Source organism: Dendrobates tinctorius, unplaced genomic scaffold (assembly GCF_039654945.1).
Source record: "Dendrobates tinctorius isolate UK_male_01 unplaced genomic scaffold, ASM3965494v1 ptg000022l, whole genome shotgun sequence".
Taxonomy (NCBI): domain Eukaryota; kingdom Metazoa; phylum Chordata; class Amphibia; order Anura; family Dendrobatidae; genus Dendrobates; species Dendrobates tinctorius.
Genome location: NW_027361690.1, coordinates 33,797,063 through 33,815,921, shown reverse-complemented (window position 1 = coordinate 33,815,921; position 18,859 = coordinate 33,797,063). Strand labels below are relative to the sequence as shown.

The following is an 18,859-nucleotide window of genomic DNA, read 5'->3' as shown; positions in this document are numbered from 1 at the left end:
TCAATATGTTAATCTAAAACTGTTCTTTAACTATAAATGTGCCGTGATCTCCAAATGAGAAACCATTCAGCATGAGAATTATGCAATATAACAAGGATGGGGGAAGAACATTTCTTGGCGCTTAGTATATTTTTAGTGGGTGGACATACTTTTGCAGATGACATACCTAAAAGGTCCACAGTTAACGGATGGTTTATACCTTACGATAGCAAACACAGTGGGCAGCATGCAAAGAAAAAGCATGAAGAGAAGCATAGCCAGGTAAAAGTTGTTAGACCTGTAAGGAAAGATAGAAAATTATTTCTCTGTGATTAATACCTATCTCACCTTATACAAGCTTGGTTTTATTTAATTATGTTGTTAGGTACCACTAAGTATAATTATAACAGAGCCCCTGACGAAGCCACCTTGTGGTGGCGACACGCGTCGGGCACTCTACAAGCTCCCCCATGTGAGCGTATTTGATTAGGCCAGTGTGGGCAGGATTTAGCCTTTACAACCTTTCTGAGATCATGTAATCCTTTTTAAGTTAATTCTGGCATGGCTTGCATTTAATTAGCTTATCTCTTAGCCTGTCTTATAGTATCCTATACACTGTCTCTTATGTGTGGCTTTAGCCTATTATGGCAAGTGGTTCATCTATTCATATGGGCAATGTTGATATCTGATTTTTACACTGTGAGTACCTTAACCAATTTTTTGGTAGCGTCTTGGAGCATTCAAATGCATTTATATAATTATGCTTTATAGATTCTATATTTTAAATGAATGCTCTTGACTTTCAATATATATACTCCCTATCTGTGACCATCATGGCCTGTTTATTTCTACGGACAAATTTGTAACATTAGTTGTTCCAGATAGGCGGTTGCATTACTTATAGCTATCTTTGATCTAGCTACCTTTATTTGTTTTCTATTTGACTGTGTAAATATTTTATTGTTTGCTACCCACATTGTTTCTCATCTTTGAACTGCAAAGCCCTTTATTTTTGCTCTCAAGGGGTGTTTCTTGTTTGGTCTACCATGAGCTCTCTGTGTGCTCTTGCATTGTCACTTTGTATGACTTTTAATTGTTTTTTAATTGTTTTTATCTGGTGTTATTCATGTGCCCCCAATAAAATTTATAATATTTTCGTGATCCCTGCTTTTTTTGGTCAGTAGCTTTCTCTACTATTTTTGCATAATTATAACGGATGCAATAGCATTCTATAACCTTAATATGATCTCTAATAGCTAATTACATCTGTAACATTATTTTATATAGAGAGTTGATTATAATTCATAGTAATGCTCAAGATCATTTATTTTTTATTGTGTTTTACCATAATTTTAAGGTTGATGCTTTTTGTTAAATAAATTTTATAAAAACAGCAGAAAAGAATTGCTACATGGGCAATTACATGAACTTTTCAATTCTGTTAGGATCATGGATAAAATGTATCATTTAAATATTAATACCTGAGAAGAAGAACCATATTAATTACAGTAGATTTACCAACTATCAGTATATTCTTAAAAGGATTGTTCCACAAATATACTATATTTTAATTAATAGATCTTGAAATATTAATTTATTCCACAATTGGATGTGTTAAAAAATGTTCCTGTGCCGAGATAAGCTTATAAATTTGCCTCTCATTTATAATATTTGCTTTGTCCGACCCTGCCATGCTCCTTCAGATCACAGCTACTGGCCACGAGGGGAGCATAAGTCAATTATGATAAGTTAGTATACAGACAAAGAAACAGGAGCTTGCAGCTGCTGCTTTCTGAGGTAACACAGGATGGAGTGTTTCTGCCATGTCTCCAGCACTTTTAGCTCATCATAAAATACTGTGCTAACATGTCATTAACTTAGTGAATGTTTTTCCCAGCAATATGCGCTCCTGAAGGATGATGATGGAACTTGATATTTAGATTCAAGGATGTTTTTTATTTTTGATTAAAAATAGAATACAACCGGTTTCGACTGCTAAGAGTCTTCCTCAGGTATAATGTCAAGAATATAAACGGATCTGTCTGAACACATTTTATAGCAGATCTCCCTGCATGTGGTTTTGGGTGGGGGCTGAAAGGTCTGTTTTTCAGACACACCCAGATACTCAGATATGCAGGATTTTGCACTCTGAGGAATCAAACAAAACCCATATACCAAATAAATGTTACACAAAAAGTTTCACACAAAAAAATTTTCACATAAAAAAACAATTAAAAAGTATATATATATAAAAATATTCCAAACTTTTCACACAAAAATTATTTTTATTTTTTTTTTCTCCCTTTTTCTAAAAACACTATAAATAATATTATGTGTAAAATTTCTTTAAAATGTTATTAAACATACTGAAGTGTGATTTGATACAAAAATATAAAATCCTACAAACATGTACATTATAGCAAAATTTAAAACTCTTCCTTAAAACTCTTCCTAATTTAAATATCATATGCCCTCTATAACATCATTTAATCCATCCGGGTATAATGTACCCAGACGGAAGATCCAATATGATTCTTTCCGGTTTAGCTTTTGTATCCTATTAGTACAATTCTCAGGTATTTGCGCCAGCGGAGTCACAGAAATATTGAATGTTTTATTATGCTTCAAAGATAAGTGCCGGGATAAACTCTGCTTTAAAAAAACATTTTTAGTATTGTGTCTGTGGCCATTCATACGGGATCGTAAGGACTGAGTGGTCCGACCCACATATTGCAGCCCACAGGCACAGGGGATAACATATATAACAAAATCACTATCACATGTTAATTTTTGCGTGATTGCTATGGTTTCACCCGTACTGTACGACGTAATGTATTGAGCCATATGACTGATAATTTCACAGGTACAACATTTTCGGGAACCACATCGATAGATACCCAGTTTGAAAGCATCAGTTTCATTTATCCTAATTTTTTCTTTTTTCTTTATACATTCCCGTTCCTTATCTTGGGTCATTCTGAGATTACTAGGGGCAATTATACCCTTCACCGTTTGGCCCCTACGAAAGGTAATATTGGGTCTATCTGGTAAAAGTTTTTTCAAAAAAGTATCCTTTTTCAACAAGTACCAATATTTGTTTAAAATATTTCTTATCTCTGTATTACTATGATTAAAAGCGGTAATAAAATTGTGCTGCCACCCATCTTTTTTTCTTTCCTTATTCCTATTTTTGTTTACATTAATTATCTGCTCAGGTTTTTGTCCTCCTCCTTTAGTTATCGCCTCTTCCACTTCCTTGTTTTTATTGTTCTCTCTAGATTAAAACTCCTGCTGAGTTCTTTCTAGATTAGTTCTGTATGCTGCCATGATTAATCGTTTTGGATATTTCCTATCCATAAACCTATCAATGAGAATTTTCGATTGTTCCATATAATCTTCCTTATTTGTATTGTTTCTCCTAATTCTGCGGAATTGGCTATAAGGAATGTTTTGCTTCCATTTTTGATGGTGTGCACTTCGATAATCGAGGAAACCATTTGTGTCAGTTTTCTTGAAATATGTTTTCGTGCAAATTTTTTTATTTTTATGGGATATTTCTAGATCAAGAAAATTTATTTTTTCCTTATTAACCTCTGCCAAAAAAGTAATACCCCAGTCATTCCTGTTTAATGCCACAATAAATTCTTGAGCTTCAACTTCAGTGCCTTGCCAAAATACAATTAAATCATCAATAAAACGACGATAATATATTATGTTGTTACAATTACGTACCTTTTACAATTCCAAGGCTAATTTTGCTCTCACGGAGGGTTCATTTAAACCCCGAAGAACCTTTACTGCTTCAGAAGCAGGGGCTATTCAAAAAACGAATATTAAAAATATCATGAATAAAAAAAAAATTGGGAACCAGCTAAGCAGAAAACTAGTGTCATATCTTCCACTCCGGGTGTGATTCCTTCACAGATACATAACAAAGGAACTTATGGGGCAGCTAGTGAGGAGACTAGTCTATATAGTTCTGAGGGGGATTTATCCATTAGGGAGGAAGAGGAATCCAACAATTCACTCTTCTCCTTTTTTCCCCCCAATCCAGTAGAATCTAATACAAAACTACAGGAAACAATACGATCTCAGAATCATATATCTGAACTGTGTCCTAGTATTTTCACAATACATGACACCACTGAATCACCTAATCTTTACACCACAGAAGTGCAAGCACCATCTCCTTCTCCAGCAAATTCCAATATATCTTTTTTAGAGATTGTACCAAGAGCAACACTACCACCCACGGAGGTAATTTTACCCAGTCTGGAGACTGGCTCGTTGGTAGCATCCCCAATACAGGTACAAAAGAAGAATCTGATTACAAAGTATTTTCCCCCAACACTGTTGTAAGCCTCAAAAAGAAAAGGAGGACCAGAGGTTCTAGAGGAGGGAGAAAAGAAAAAAACTATGGTGTTTTCAAAAGAGGGAGGGATATAAAAAAGAATATTACTGAACAGAATATAGGAAATAGCACAATAAAATTATTCAATTTATCAAAATATCAACTTTCTAAGGCTGAAGAAGCAATTTTATCTATAGGGCTGGGTTTCTGTCCTACACAGGGAGCCAGGCCTTTGGATTTATTTCTAGATCTAAATAAATATGTCCGCAAATTAACACTTATTAGACAATTTGCTATTATGGATCGAACAGCAGGGTGCAAAGACAAGGATGAAGTAAAAGTGGATACCATACAACTCAGCAAAAGTATACATAAAAATGTTTGTCCCAAATCCACTTTTAACCCCACCCACCATCGAGGTAGCCATTTGGATACTTTTTATGCTTTAGTATCCGAGGAATTTTGGGAATTAAATAAGACTGGGGGTAAAACTATACAAAAAGGGAAAACAGAAACTAGGAGCTTAATATGAAATGGACCAATAAGGCATAAAGGACCCTTTCAAAAAACTAACATTTCAAAGGAAGAAAAAGAAGCCTTAAACAAACTAAAGGACAATGATAAAATTGTAATTAGAGAGGCAGATAAAGGAGGGGGTATTGTCATTCTGGACCGAGATGACTATTTGGAGGAAGCATATAGTATACTATCGGATGCAAAATACTACACAAAATTAGATGCTGATCCTTCCAAGAAACATATTGAAGAATACCATAGGTTGATAGACACTGCCTTTAACCAAAATATTCTAAATAAAAGGGAAAAACGTTTCCTGACTAACAAAAATCCGAATACAGCCCTCTTTTATCACCTGCCCAAGGTGCATAAAAATCCTGTGAAACCTCCTGGAAGACCGATCATTTCGGGTATCGGATCATTAACCAGCCAGCTGTCGCATTATATCGACTTGTACTTACAGGATCTAGTCAGAAAATTACCTTCTTTTCTCCTAGACTCCAGTCAATTAATAAAAGAATGCGAAAATTTCGTTTGGGAAGAAAAGTACATGTTTATAACTTTAGATGTACATGCCCTTTACTCCAATATTGATCATATATTGGAAATTAATTCAGTTTCACATTACTTGAATGGGATTGCAGATATGCCAGAACAACAGAGACAATTTTTAATAAGGGGTTTAAAATTCATATCAGAACATAACCTTTTTACCTTCCAGGGGCAATTGTTCCATACAGCGGCTTGGCACCGCAATGGGGACTCGGGTAGCGCCAAGTTTTGCAAATCTTTTCATGGGGTGCTTCGAGTCCTCATCGCCCGTGTCAGCAACCTTACTGTAACAACATAATATATTATCGTCGTTTTATTGATGATTTAATTGTATTTTGGAAAGGCACTGAAGTTGAAGCTCAAGAATTTATTGTGGCATTAAACAGGAATGACTGGGGTATTACTTTTTCGGCAGAGGTTAATAAGGAAAAAATACATTTTCTTGATCTAGAAATATCCCATAAAAATAAAAAAATTTGCACGAAAACATATTTCAAGAAAACTGACACAAATGGTTTCCTCGATTATCGAAGTGCACACCATCAAAAATGGAAGGAAAACATTCCTTATGGCCAATTCCGCAGAATTAGGAGAAACAATACAAATAAGGAAGATTATGTGGAACAATCGAAAATTCTCATTGATAGGTTTACGGATAAGAAATATCCAAAACGATTAATCATGGCAGCATACAGAACTAATCTAGAAAGAACTCAGCAGGAGTAACATAGTAACATAGTAACATAGTTATTAAGGTTGAAGGGAGACTTTGAGTCCATCTAGTTCAACCCATAGCCTTTCCTAACTTGCCCTAACATGTTGATCCAGAGGAAGGCAAAAAAACCCCATGTGGCAACAGCAAGCTTCACATTGGGGAAAAAAATTCCTTCCCGACTCCACATACGGCAATCAGACTAGCTCCCTGGATCAACGCAATATTAAGGAGACTAGTGTATATACCCTGTAATATTATACTTTTCAAGAAAGGCATCCAGTCCCTTCTTAAATTTTTGTAGTGAATCACTCATTACAACATCATATGGCAGAGAGTTCCATAGTCTCACTGCTCTTACAGTAAAGAATCCGCGTCTGTGAGTATGCTTAAACCTTCTTTCCTCCAGACGTAGAGGATGCCCCCTTGTCCCCGTCACAGGTCTAAGAGTAAAAAGATCATTAGAAAGGTCTAATCTAGAGAGAACAATAAAAAGAAGGAAGTGGAAGAGGGGATAATTAAAGGAGGAGGAGAAAAACCTGAGCAGATAATTAATGTAAACAAAAATAGGAATAAGGAAAGAAAAAAAGATGGGTGGCAGTACAATTTTATTACCGCTTTTAATCGTAGTAATACAGAGATAAGAAATATTTTAAACAAATATTGGTACTTGTTGAAAAAGGATACTTTTTTGAAAAAACTTTTACCAGATAGACCCAATATTACCTTTCGTAGGGGCCAAACGGTGAAGGGTATAATTGCCCCTAGTAATCTCAGAATGACCAAAGATAAGGAACGGGAATGTATAAAGAAAAAAGAAAAAATTAGGATAAATGAAACTGATGCTTTCAAACTGGGTATCTATCGATGTGGTTCCCGAAAATTTTGTACCTGTGAAATTATCAGTCATATGGCTCAATACATTACGTCGTACAGTACGGGTGAAACCATAGCAATCACGCAAAAATTAACATGTGATAGTGATTTTGTTATATATGTTATCACCTGTGCCTGTGGGCTGCAATATGTGGGTCGGACCACTCAGTCCTTACGATCCCGTATGAATGGCCACAGACACAATACTAAAAATGGTTTTTTAAAGCAGAGTTTATCCCGGCACTTATCTTTGAAGCATAATAAAACATTCAATATTTCTGTGACTCCGCTGGCGCAGATACCTGAGAATTGTACTAATAGGATACAAAAGCTAAACCGGAAAGAATCATATTGGATCTTCCGTCTGGGTACATTATACCCGGATGGATTAAATGATGTTATAGAGGGCATATGATATTTAAATTAGGAAGAGTCTTAAGGAAGAGTTTTAAATTTTGCTATAATCTACATGTTTGTAGGATTTTATATTTTTGTATCAAATCACGCTTCAGTATGTTTAATAACATTTTAAAGAAATTTTACACATAATATTATTTATAGTGTTTTTAGAAAAAGGGAAAAAAAAAAATTTTTTGTGTGAAAAGTTTGGAATATTTTTATATATATACTTTTTAATTGTTTTTTTATGTGAACATTTTTTTGTGTGAAACTTTTTGTGTAACATTTATTTGGTATATGGGTTTTGTTTGATTCCTCAGAGTGCAGAATCCTGCATATCTGAGTATCTGGGTGTGTCTGAAAAACAGACCTTTCAGCCCCCACCCAAAACCACATGCAGGGAGATCTGCTATAAAATGTGTTCAGACAGATCCGTTTATATTCTTGACATTATACCTGAGGAAGACTCTTAGCAGTCGAAACCGGTTGTATTCTATTTTGAATTAAAAATAAAAATCATCCTCGAATCTAAATATCAAGTTCCATCATCATCCTTCAGGAGCGCATATTGCTGGGAAAAACATTCACCAAGTGTTACTACCTATGAAAGCGCTGTCCAGTGCTCTCACTAGTTCCCAGATCTTTGCAGCAAACTGAATGGAAAGACGAATGGAGTGATCCAGGGACGGGATCTACATGCAGTATCTCAAGACACCAAATAGGTGAGTGTATTCACACTGAGTATATACCTTTGATAATTAACTACTACACTTAGAAGATTGCGCTTCCCATTTTTGTCCCTATAATCCCCTCTTATTTCATGTCATTAACTTAATTTATGATGAGCTTAGAGGGCTGGAGACTTGGCAGAAACATTTACTATTGTACTACCTCAGAAAGCTGCAGCAAGCCCCTGCTATTTTGTCTCTCTGTATAATCACTTATCTTAAGTGACTGATGTTACCCTCTGGCCAGGAGCTATGGTATGTGCCAACCTCGAATTGGAGTAGCTTTACATGGTCAGACACAGCTATTACACAGTACACAACAGGGGCACAATTATAAGATTATCTCAGTACTAGAACATTTTTTTAAACACATCAAGTTGTGGAACTTATTACTCCAAGATGCATTAATTAGAATGTACTTTGTTCATGGCACAACCTCTTTAAGGCTGAATTCATATATCCATATTTCACATTCTGTGTATGGACCACAATGCCCGGACTGACTGTGAGTCTTCTTACCTAAGCATATAGCCTAACTAAGCTGCTTGAGTCAAGAGGACCACAATTGGTCTTGGCATTGCAGTCCATTCACAGACCATATACAAATTTAGCTTTAGGCCGTTTTCACATTTGCGCTTTATAGCGCAGCGACGGCCTGCGCACGGCCACCGCTAAGCCCCGCCCCCTGCCGGCTCCCTGCCCGCCCCATCCGGTCATCGTCGCCTACTAGCGCACATGGATGCTTGCGATCTGCGCACCCTATCTTTAGCATAGGGTGCGCAGATCATGCGCTGGCCGTGCTCTAGCAGGATTTTGCCATGCGCTGCGCACTTTTGAAGGTGCACCCGTGTGCGCCGAATGCAGCATGTTGCATTTCGGCGCGCACGGCGCAACTTCAAAAGTGCGCAGCGCACGGCAAAATCCTGCTAGCGCACGGCCAGTGCACGATCTGCGCACCCTATGCTAAAGATAGGGTGCGCAGATCGCAAGCGTCCATGTGCGCTAGTAGGCGGCGATGACCGGATGGGCGGGCAGGGAGCCGACAGGGGGCGGGGCTTAGTGGCGGCCGTGCGCAGGCCGTCGCTGCACTATAAAGCGCAAATGTGAAACCGGCCTTACTTCATGTTAAGTCCTCAAAAACATGACCTTCTAGTGTGACCTTATCTTCAACTGGAGGAAATTGGAGCAATATATTTGTAGTACTGTATAACCTTCCCAGGCAATGAACTTCATTTATCTTTATAATGTAATTGAGAGCTGAGATACTGTATTGTGCTTCTGCTTCTTATGAGCTACTTACTACTGACCTTGAAGCTCGGAAAACTTGCTGGTGTGGAACATTGCATGTCAGCACTGCCCAGCTTCTTAAATACATCAGTCCTATCAATTTGAAAACATTGAAAGCAGGAAGACAAGGAGAAAAAAAAGCTCCCATCCTGGAAAATGATAAGGATGATGAGTAGGTTTACCATTAGAAAACTTCTACTATTACAAATAAACACACACAAACATATTACTTGGTTTCCCAGTAGTCTTTTCTCTAAATCCATATTGTTCATGTATTTGTGTATACGAGCGTACATGCATCTACGCTTTGAGACCTGTACAGTGTTGTTTTCAAGAGCCCCCTATCAGGGAACTATTCAATTGTAAACTAAATTGCTATGTCAATTGGGTCACTAAGCAAGTCATCAACTCTCAGGCTCTGTGAACACGTTTGGAATTTCCGTGGAAATTTCCGCGGGAATTCCTGAATTTCATTCCGTGGGAAATATGCGAGAAATCCGCATTTTAAATTCCCGCGAATTTCCTGCGGAAAAACTAGCGATTTGCAAGCGTAATTAGCTTTCACAATGCTAGCGTTTTCCAAGCGATCTGTAGCATCGCTTGGGAAACTGATTGACAGGTTGGTCACACTCGTCAAACATAGTGTTTGATGTGTGTGACCACCTTTTTACTATTGAGGCTGCCTATGCGGCATCAGTAGTAAAAAGATCTAATGTTTAAAAAATAAAAAAACATGTTTTTCTCACCTTCCGGCGTCCCGCGCAGCGTTCCCGATCATCGGGATGCTCTCGGCAAGTCCCGTTCCCAGGGATGCCTTGCGACAATGACCTTTGAAGACGTAGCGGTCTCGCAAGACCGCAACGTCATCAAAGGTCATTGTCGCAAGGTATCCGTGGGATCGGAAGATGCCGGGAGCATCGCTAAGGCCTGCTGACGCTGCAAGTACCGCCGGAAGGTGAGAATAACATGATTTTTTATTTTAAATCTTTTTTTAACAGGGATATGGTACCCAGAGCCTGGAGGCTGGAGGTACCATCCGCAAATGTTCCGCTTACTTTTCGCATGGTGGGCACAGCCACATGCAAAGTAAGCAGAACAATGCTTTCCTATGTGTGTGGATTTTCCCGCAATTCCGCACAAAGAATGAACATGCTGCGTATTTTTCCGCGATGCAATTCTGCCATGGAAAAATACGCAGCATTAGCACAACATGTACGGAATGCCATAGGATTGCATGGGATGCTTTTTTTTTGCGTTTTCATTGCAAAATCGCGTGTTTAAAAATGCAGCGAAAACGCAAAAAAAAAGCTACGTGTGAACTCAGCCTCAGCAGTGAGATTTGTGAGTGTAATGTGGCAGGACGGTGGCTCTGTGGTTATGACCAAAGAAAACATCTGCAAGGAGTTTGTACAGTGGGTACGGAAAGTATTCAGACCCCTTTAAATGTTTCACTCTTATTTCATTGCAACCATTTGGTAAATTCAAAAAAGTTCATTTTTTTTCTCATTAATGTTCACTCTGCACCCCATCTTCACGGAAAAAACAGAAATGTTGACATTTTTGCAAATTTATTAAAAAGGAAAAACTGAAATATCACATGGTCATAAGTATTCAGACCCTTTGCTCAGTATTGAGTAAAAGCACCCTTTTGAGCTAGTATAGCCATGAATCTTCTTGGGAATGATGCAACAAGTTTTTCACACCTGGATTTGGGGATCCTCTGCCATTCTTCCTTGCAGACCCTCTCCAGTTTCATCCGGTTGGATGGTGAATGTTTGTGGACAGTCATTTTCAAGTCTCTCCAGAGATGCTCAATTGGGTTTAGGTCAGGGCTCTGGCTGGGCCAGTCAAAATTGGTCACTGAATTGTTCTGAAGCCACTCCTTTGTTATTTTAGCTGTGTGCTTAGGGTCATTGTATTGTTGGAAGGTCAACCTTTGGCCAAGTCTGAGGTCCAGAGCACTCTGGAAGAGGTTTTCATCCAGGATATCTCTGTACTTGGCAGCATTCATGTTTCCTTCAATTGTAGCCAGTCATCCTGTCCCTGCAGCTGAAAAACACCCCCCCATAGCATGATGCTGCCACCACCATGTTTCATTGTTGGGATTGTATTGGGCAGGTGATGAGCAGTGCCTGGTTTTCTCCACACATACAGCTTAGAAATTGTAGGTGATAATTCTATCTTCTTCTCATCAGACCAGAGAATCTTTTTTCTCATAGTCTGGGAGTCCTTCATGTGTTTTTTAGTAAACTCTATGCAGGCTTTTATATGTCTGGCACTGAGGAGAGGCTTCTGTCAGGCCACTCTGCCATAAAGGCCCGACTGGTGGAGGGCTGCAGTGATAGTTGACTTTTTGGAACTTTCTCCCATCTCCCTACTGCATCTGTGGAGCTCAGCCACAGTGATCTTGGGGTTCTTCTTTACCTCTCTCACCAAGGCTCTTCTCCCATGATTGCCCAATTTGGCTGGACGGATAGGTCTAAGAAGACTTCTGGTGGTCCCAAACTTCTTCCATTTAAGGAATATGGAGGCCACTGTGCTCTTAGGAACCTTGAGTACTGCAGAAATTCTTTTGTAACCTTGGCCAGATCTGTGCCTTTCCATAATTCTGTCTCTGAGCTCCTTGGCCAGTTCCTTTGACTTCATGATTCTCATTTGGTCTGACATGCACTGTGAGTTGTGAGGTCTTATATAGACAGGTGTGTGCCTTTACAAATCAAGTCCTATCAGTTTAATTAAACACAGCTGGACTCCAATGAAGGAGTAGAACCATCTCAAGGAGGATCACAACAAAATGGACAGCATGTGACTTAGATATGAGTGTCTGAGCAAAGGGTCTGAATACTTATGACCATGTGATATTTCAGTTTTTCTTTTTTAATAAATTTGCAAAAATGTCTACATTTTTTTCAGTCAAGATGGGGTGCAGAGTGTACATTAATGAGAAAAAAATAACTTTTTTTAATTTACCAAATGGGTGCAAAGAAACAAAGAGTGAAAAATTTAAAGGGGTCTGAATACTTTCCGTACCTACTGTATGTTCTTCCCGTGTTTGTGTGGGTTTCATCCCTCCCACTCTCCACAGACATACTGATAGGGAATCTAGATTGGGAGCCACAATGTGGACAGCAATGATAATGTATGTAAAGAGCTGTGGAATATAATAGCGCTATATAAGCAAAGCATAATAATAATCGCCACAATTCAGAGTTACCCACATAGTTTGTGGATACATTGAGTGTTGACAGGAAAAATGCGGCAGCTGCATAAAATATGCATATTTTTTATGCATTTTACTTGTGTTTTTACTTGTGCTTTTGATGCAATTTTACTTTATTTCCTTCTCATTCAAAAAACAAAACTGCAAAAATGAAAGTTTCCCAGTCTCTAAAGGATTAAAAATACATTATAACTATTGCTTATTGGCAACTGTTTAGCGTGCCTGATTATCTTCATGTGAACATAGCATAGCACTTGAATCATGATGACAATTGCCGAGTGTTTTGGGCCTTAAATGGGGGGGGCGTATGTATACTTAATGCCCAGGGTAGCAAAAACAGTAAGTAATGCCTTAGGCATGTGTCATGCATTTTATACTGTATATGTAAGCTGAAGTAGGCACTTGGAGAGGCACATGGCAGACATTTTGAAAATTGGGGAATGTGAATGCATATGGATGGTATTGCAGGCATTTTAAATAGTGAATATATAGCTAAAATTTAGTATGAAGGTGTGATGGATCACACAGGGGAAGGGGTGTGTCGACTTCACTCACCTCTGGGGAGGGTAGAGAAGGACTCAGCAGGGATCGGCTCTCTGGCACCACCACTTGCCCCAGATCAGTCACCGAACTACACCAAGGGCAAATAGTCGCCGGAAAGGCTTCCCTTATAGGTACGAGGTGAGGCGCTCCCAGTGGGGGGGGATATGCATCACCAGTCCAGGCTGTGGATATATATATATATACCTCCTGGCCATCACTATTGTGGCTCTTCACTAACACAAAACGGTATGCTGCAACCAGTTACTCGTTCGATATAAGCCGACAGCAGGCTTATATCAGGTCAGAAACCAACACCGGGGTAGCGTATAATATAAGCAACCAAGCGTGCGGACGTGAGGATTCGTGAGTTGAGATAAAAGAGTAGCCCAAGATTAATTTTATATTTAATCACCGAAAGGCGCACCAGAAAGTTACAGATATATATATATATATATATATATATATATATGTTATGAGTTCATTTTCCCCTTCAATGAAGAATGTCTCAAGTGGGGTACCACAGGGCTCTGTCCTGGGCACTGTATTGTTCAACATCTTTATCAACGATTTAGATGAAGGAATTGAGGGTAAACTGATTAAATTTGCTGATGACACAAAGCTAGGAGGGATAGCTAATACTAGAGAAGAGAGAGAGAGGATTCAAAAAGATATAAATAAACTGGAGAAGTGGGCAGCAACAAACAGAATGGTTTTTAACAGGGAAAAATGCAAAGTACTACATCTGGGCAATAAAAATGAAAAAAGCATATACAGAATGGGAGGAATAGGGCTAAGCAACAGCACATGTGAAAAAGACTTGGGCATACTAATAGATCACAGACTGAATATGAGTCAACAGTGTGATGCAGCAGCAAAAAAGGCAAATGCAATTCTAGGATGTATTAACAGAAGCATACAGTCTAGATCACGTGAAGTCATTATTTCCCTCTACTCCTCTTTGGTCAGACCTCATCTGGAATATTGTGTCCAGTTTTGGGCACCACATTTTAAAAAAGACATCAACAAACTGGAGCAAGTTCAGAAAAGAGCGACCAGAATGGTGACCGGTCTGCAAACCCTGTCTTATGAGGAAAGGTTGCAGGATTTGGGAATGTTTAGTTTGCAAAAGAGAAGACTGAGAGGAGACTTAATAGCTGTCTACAAATATCTAAAGGGCTGTCACATTGTAGAAGGATCAACTTTATTCTCATTTGCACAAGGAAAGACTAGAAGCAATGGGATGAAACTGAATGGGAGGAGACACAGATTAGATATTAGAAAAAACTTTTTGACAGTTAGAGTGATCAATGAGTGGAACAAGCTGCCACGAGAAGTGGTGAGTTCTCCTTCAATGGAAGTCTTCAAACAGAGGCTGGACAGACATCTGACTGGGATGATTTAGCGAATCCTGCTTTGAGCAGGGGGTTGGACCAGATGGCCCAGGAGGTCCCTTCCAACTCTACGATTCTATGATTCTATGATTCTATGATTCACCATTGAGGTCTGATGAACTCCCTCTTCTGGTGAAGGAAGGTAGTGAGGCTGATTACCAAGCACCTGAGCTGGGAGAGGATGACTGGGCGACGGGGGTCTCTGACTGGATATAAGGCAGCCGACGCCCTTCTGCCTCGCTGGTGATTTCTCTGTGGAATTCTAGGAGACCAGTCTGATTCCTGCTCCTCAAAAGCTAAGTTTTCTGCTTTGCCTTTTTGCATTTGTGTTTTGGTTTTAGTTTGCCTTGCTTTTCTGGATTCTGCCATTCCCTGCTGGGGTGAGCTGAATTCCTTTTTTGTCGGTTTGCTCTGTCTTCAGAAAATACCTGAGTACTGACATAGTCTTTTTGAAGCCTAGCGTCTTCAGGGCCTTTTTCCCTGTCAGTCTGCTGGCTCTTATTTTGATAGGGTTTTTCACGGATTGCAGACAGCAGCTTTCCTATCCTGTCCTATCTAGTTAGCTTGGGCCCCATCATTTGCTCAGTCTATCTTTCTATCTGTGTTTTTTCTTCTTGCTTCACGGTCATTATATGTTGGGGGCTGCCTATTGCTTTGGGGTCTGCTCTGGGGCAGTTTAGATTTCCCTTTCTGTCTTTAGGCTAGGCAGTTCTCCGGCTGTGATCGAGGGGTCTAGGGCATCGTAGGAACCCCCCACGGCTACTGCTAGTTGTTGATAGGTTCAGGGGTCTGCAATCCGATAGCTGCCAACTTCTCTGGTTTTCTCGACTTAGCTAGCATTTCTGCTTTTGCCTCCTATGGTGACTCATTCATAACATATATACACAAAAGCACATATACAAGTATACAGTCAGGAGTGTAGTACAAGGGTATGGTACAGATAGATTGCAATTACTGTGTTATGTAGCATGTGACCACAGGGAGGCGCTGATGGATCACAGGTCCAAATCTTTGTTACGTGATTCTCTGTCCGTGTCAGCTAACGGCCTCCTGCCAGTAGAAAAGCTCAGTCCAAAATGAGGAGCTGCCTATTATCCACTAGGCTGCTCCCTCCCACACGCAGCACCAGTCCCTGGGCTGGACAGCCTCCCTCCTCCCATATCTGAGAGTATAGTTTTCCAGGCAGAACTGTGGATGCCCATAACTTTCCGCCCGAGGGTCTAACTGACGGCGAAGGCGCCACTGGGTTCTGCTGGATTTTATCTGTGCAGAGAGACCAAATATGCTTACGGTATGTAATTCCTGGTAGCTATGCTTTATAACTCAATAACACAGAGTTCTACAGGTGGCTGCAGGGTATGGGCGTGTGGGGGAAGGAATGCTGATTCTGATTATGTGCTCGACTAGGCTCAGAGGTATTGCATTCTGTTATTATAGGTCATTTTCCAGATTCAATATCCCAGAGCCTTGTGCTGGGATCTGTGGTGCCACGATGTCTGCCTGTGGCTTGAGTCACACAAAGGACTCCAGTTGACTGGTCCTGCACAAGAATTCACACCTTTGTGATAACTGCAAAACTTGGTGCTGGAAGACACAGGGTCTATGCCTTTCGCCCCCTGGAGACAGCTTCAAAGGCCTATTTACTTGGGCTAATTAAAGAAAAACATTGGTCTGCTCTGTTCAAGGAAGTGCCTTCCCTTGATAATGAGGTCCCATTGATTGAGGTGTATTTGAGTTCCCTTATGGCCTGGGGGAATGTCAAGGGTGGGAGCTGAGTATGGAGGAAGTATTTTTGGGTCAAACTGCATCTGACAGGGAAATCCATCAGATATCAAAATGATATCTATTAGATATCATTTTCCCATATCTCACAGAAGGGTCATCTTGCTGCACTGTACATGAAGGATATATGGCGACACTTAGCCAATTGGCTATAGTGAACATGTAACAGTTATTCTGTAAGTTAGGCATGTAACTGCTACTTTATATGACATAGCAGGTCCTGTATACAGTACAGGACAACGTAGCTGGATTAGATGATGTGGTAGTCACTTTATTTGCATTTTTCTGCTTGTTGAAGAGGCTCAAAAAATACCTTACAAGATTGGATCCAAAAATGTGCTGGCAGTCACTCCTTTTCACCTCCAAGCAATATAATATGGCATCAAACCAATAGAGTAAAGCCTATAAATACTGTATATACAACTTGAATATATTTTTGAGTACATACCATATCATTCCTTGGTTGTAGACCAGATGTAGAACGTTCTCAGCAATTTTGAATTCTCCATATTCTGGCTGAATACATATGAAACATTCATATAAATTCCAAAGGATCATTACATAATGTAGGTCAAAGACTGTAAACAGGGTTAAATCCAAACCACAAAACAGGCAAATCAAATTACATCTCATTCCCCTGTTAAACATCCAAACATAATTTAGCTAATAACTATCCATACTCAACAGCGAGGACAGACATGGAGAGATGATCCCTCCACAGAGCATCATCCTTGCACGTATTAAACAATTATGGAAAAGACATGTCAGGAGGAATAAAATCTTATTGTCTGTGAGAGATACTGACACACCCCAGCCACATAATTTATGAGCTGTATACTTGCAAATGACGTTGACTACGCAAATCTTATAATGGTCTCTGTGTTGTGTAAATTCACAATTTAACAAAAACCATCTGCAACTACCATCCAGGTAATCTAAAATGTAGAAACTTGACATCTGGTAATTCTAAAACCCATCAGATGCTAAAAGTCACAGAAAATACGTATATGTATCCTTTTCTAGAAACACTCATGTCTCCACTAAGTGTTTCTAACTATTTTAGAAATATTTCAGACCCATATTCAAAATGTTTTCTTTTCTTGAGCTGAGGATTATAATTTTACAAGTATTTTATCTTCTACTCACAAATTTGCTTTCAAGGTCCCAGCAACAGCAGTCACTCAAATACCGTACAAATAGGCCACGGAAGAAGTCAATAAGGAGGATACTGGCCACGGTGAAAATCATATCAATAATGGAAAGCTTCAGCATCTCCTGGAATGGGAAGATTCCACTCATTAATGTAAATGATCAAAACAATTTCACTAAAGTTTCACATGTTCTTAAATAAAATAAAACAAATGAGTGTTTTGCTAGAGATAAGTGACTTGAACTGCGACAGTATTTGTCATGCCTATGCTACTATTTTAATTAATGCACAATACAAAAAATGTTTGCTAAGCTTTTAATATATATATATATATATATATATATATATTTACTGCTCAAAAAAATAAGGGAACACATCCTAGATATCACTGAATGAAACATTCCAGTTGCAAATCCTTATTCATTACACATGTAATGCATTGAGAGCAATAGAACATAAAAATGATTATTGTAAATTAAAATCAATATCCCATAAAGTGTGATTGACTTGGAGTTATATTGTGTTTAAGTGTTCCTTTTATTTTTTTGAGCAGTGTACATATACAGTATATATATATGTATATATATATATATATATATATAGTGGTGTAGTGACCACTGTGTCTGCTAGGGGGTGCTGTGTGGGTGTCCCAGGATGGATAGTCTTGTCCAGAGTGGTAACAGGAGCAGGGTGCTAAAGGATCGTAATATATCCCAAGGTGGGTGGCCTTGGGATGAAGGCTTGATTATTTCCGATCAGCAGAACTGATCTTTCGTGCCAATGTGTTAGGGAGAAGCCTTCAGGTGATTGGTGAGACAGGTGGGATCAATCACCTACAAACCCACCTAGGGCGTGTGTCTAGAACGCCATAGTAAAGTGTATGTGTGTGAATGCTTGTAGGACCTGTGATGAGGTCATAGCCATGTGATCCGGTGGGTGTGGCTACGGACCATATAAGGTGGCCAGGGAAGGTCAAATGAGTGAATGCTTGGACCCGGTTGGTCCATATGGAAGGTCTCGTCTGGTTGATGTGTCTGCCTTCCTGAGTACACGTGGAGACGTGTGTCTGATAGCTCCCTGGAGGGAATGAACGTCTGCACTGAGAAGCAGCCATGAGGTAACCCTGACAGGGGATATAACAGTGAGGCTAGAGAGCCTGCGTACCGGACATAGCAAAGCCTTTGTGACCACAGGATTAACAGAGGGGAGCTCTGTCATGGACGCTATGCTGATTTGATATGAACTTTCTGTTGCTGTTTGATGGTTTATGCTGCATAATAAACTGAATGGACTGAGTTTGCCGGACCTGATTTACTGGCTACCTAGCGAGTATCCCCTCTCTGAATAACAAGTGCTACCTAACTGTATATATA

At 39.4% G+C, this 18,859-nt stretch overlaps 1 protein-coding gene across 1 annotated transcript in view; it reads right to left on the bottom strand.

The window, feature by feature from the left end:
• TMC3 (transmembrane channel like 3) overlaps window positions 1-18,859 on the bottom strand; it is a 152,626-nt gene that overhangs the window by 23,506 nt on the left and 110,261 nt on the right. Inside the window, exons 14-17 of the mRNA XM_073568572.1 lie at window positions 17,483-17,611; window positions 16,785-16,852; window positions 9,421-9,549; window positions 167-277 (exon numbers count right to left, since the gene is read on the bottom strand). Of these exons, the coding sequence (XP_073424673.1) occupies window positions 167-277; window positions 9,421-9,549; window positions 16,785-16,852; window positions 17,483-17,611 (437 nt within the window). The remainder of the gene's footprint in view (window positions 1-166; window positions 278-9,420; window positions 9,550-16,784; window positions 16,853-17,482; window positions 17,612-18,859) is intronic.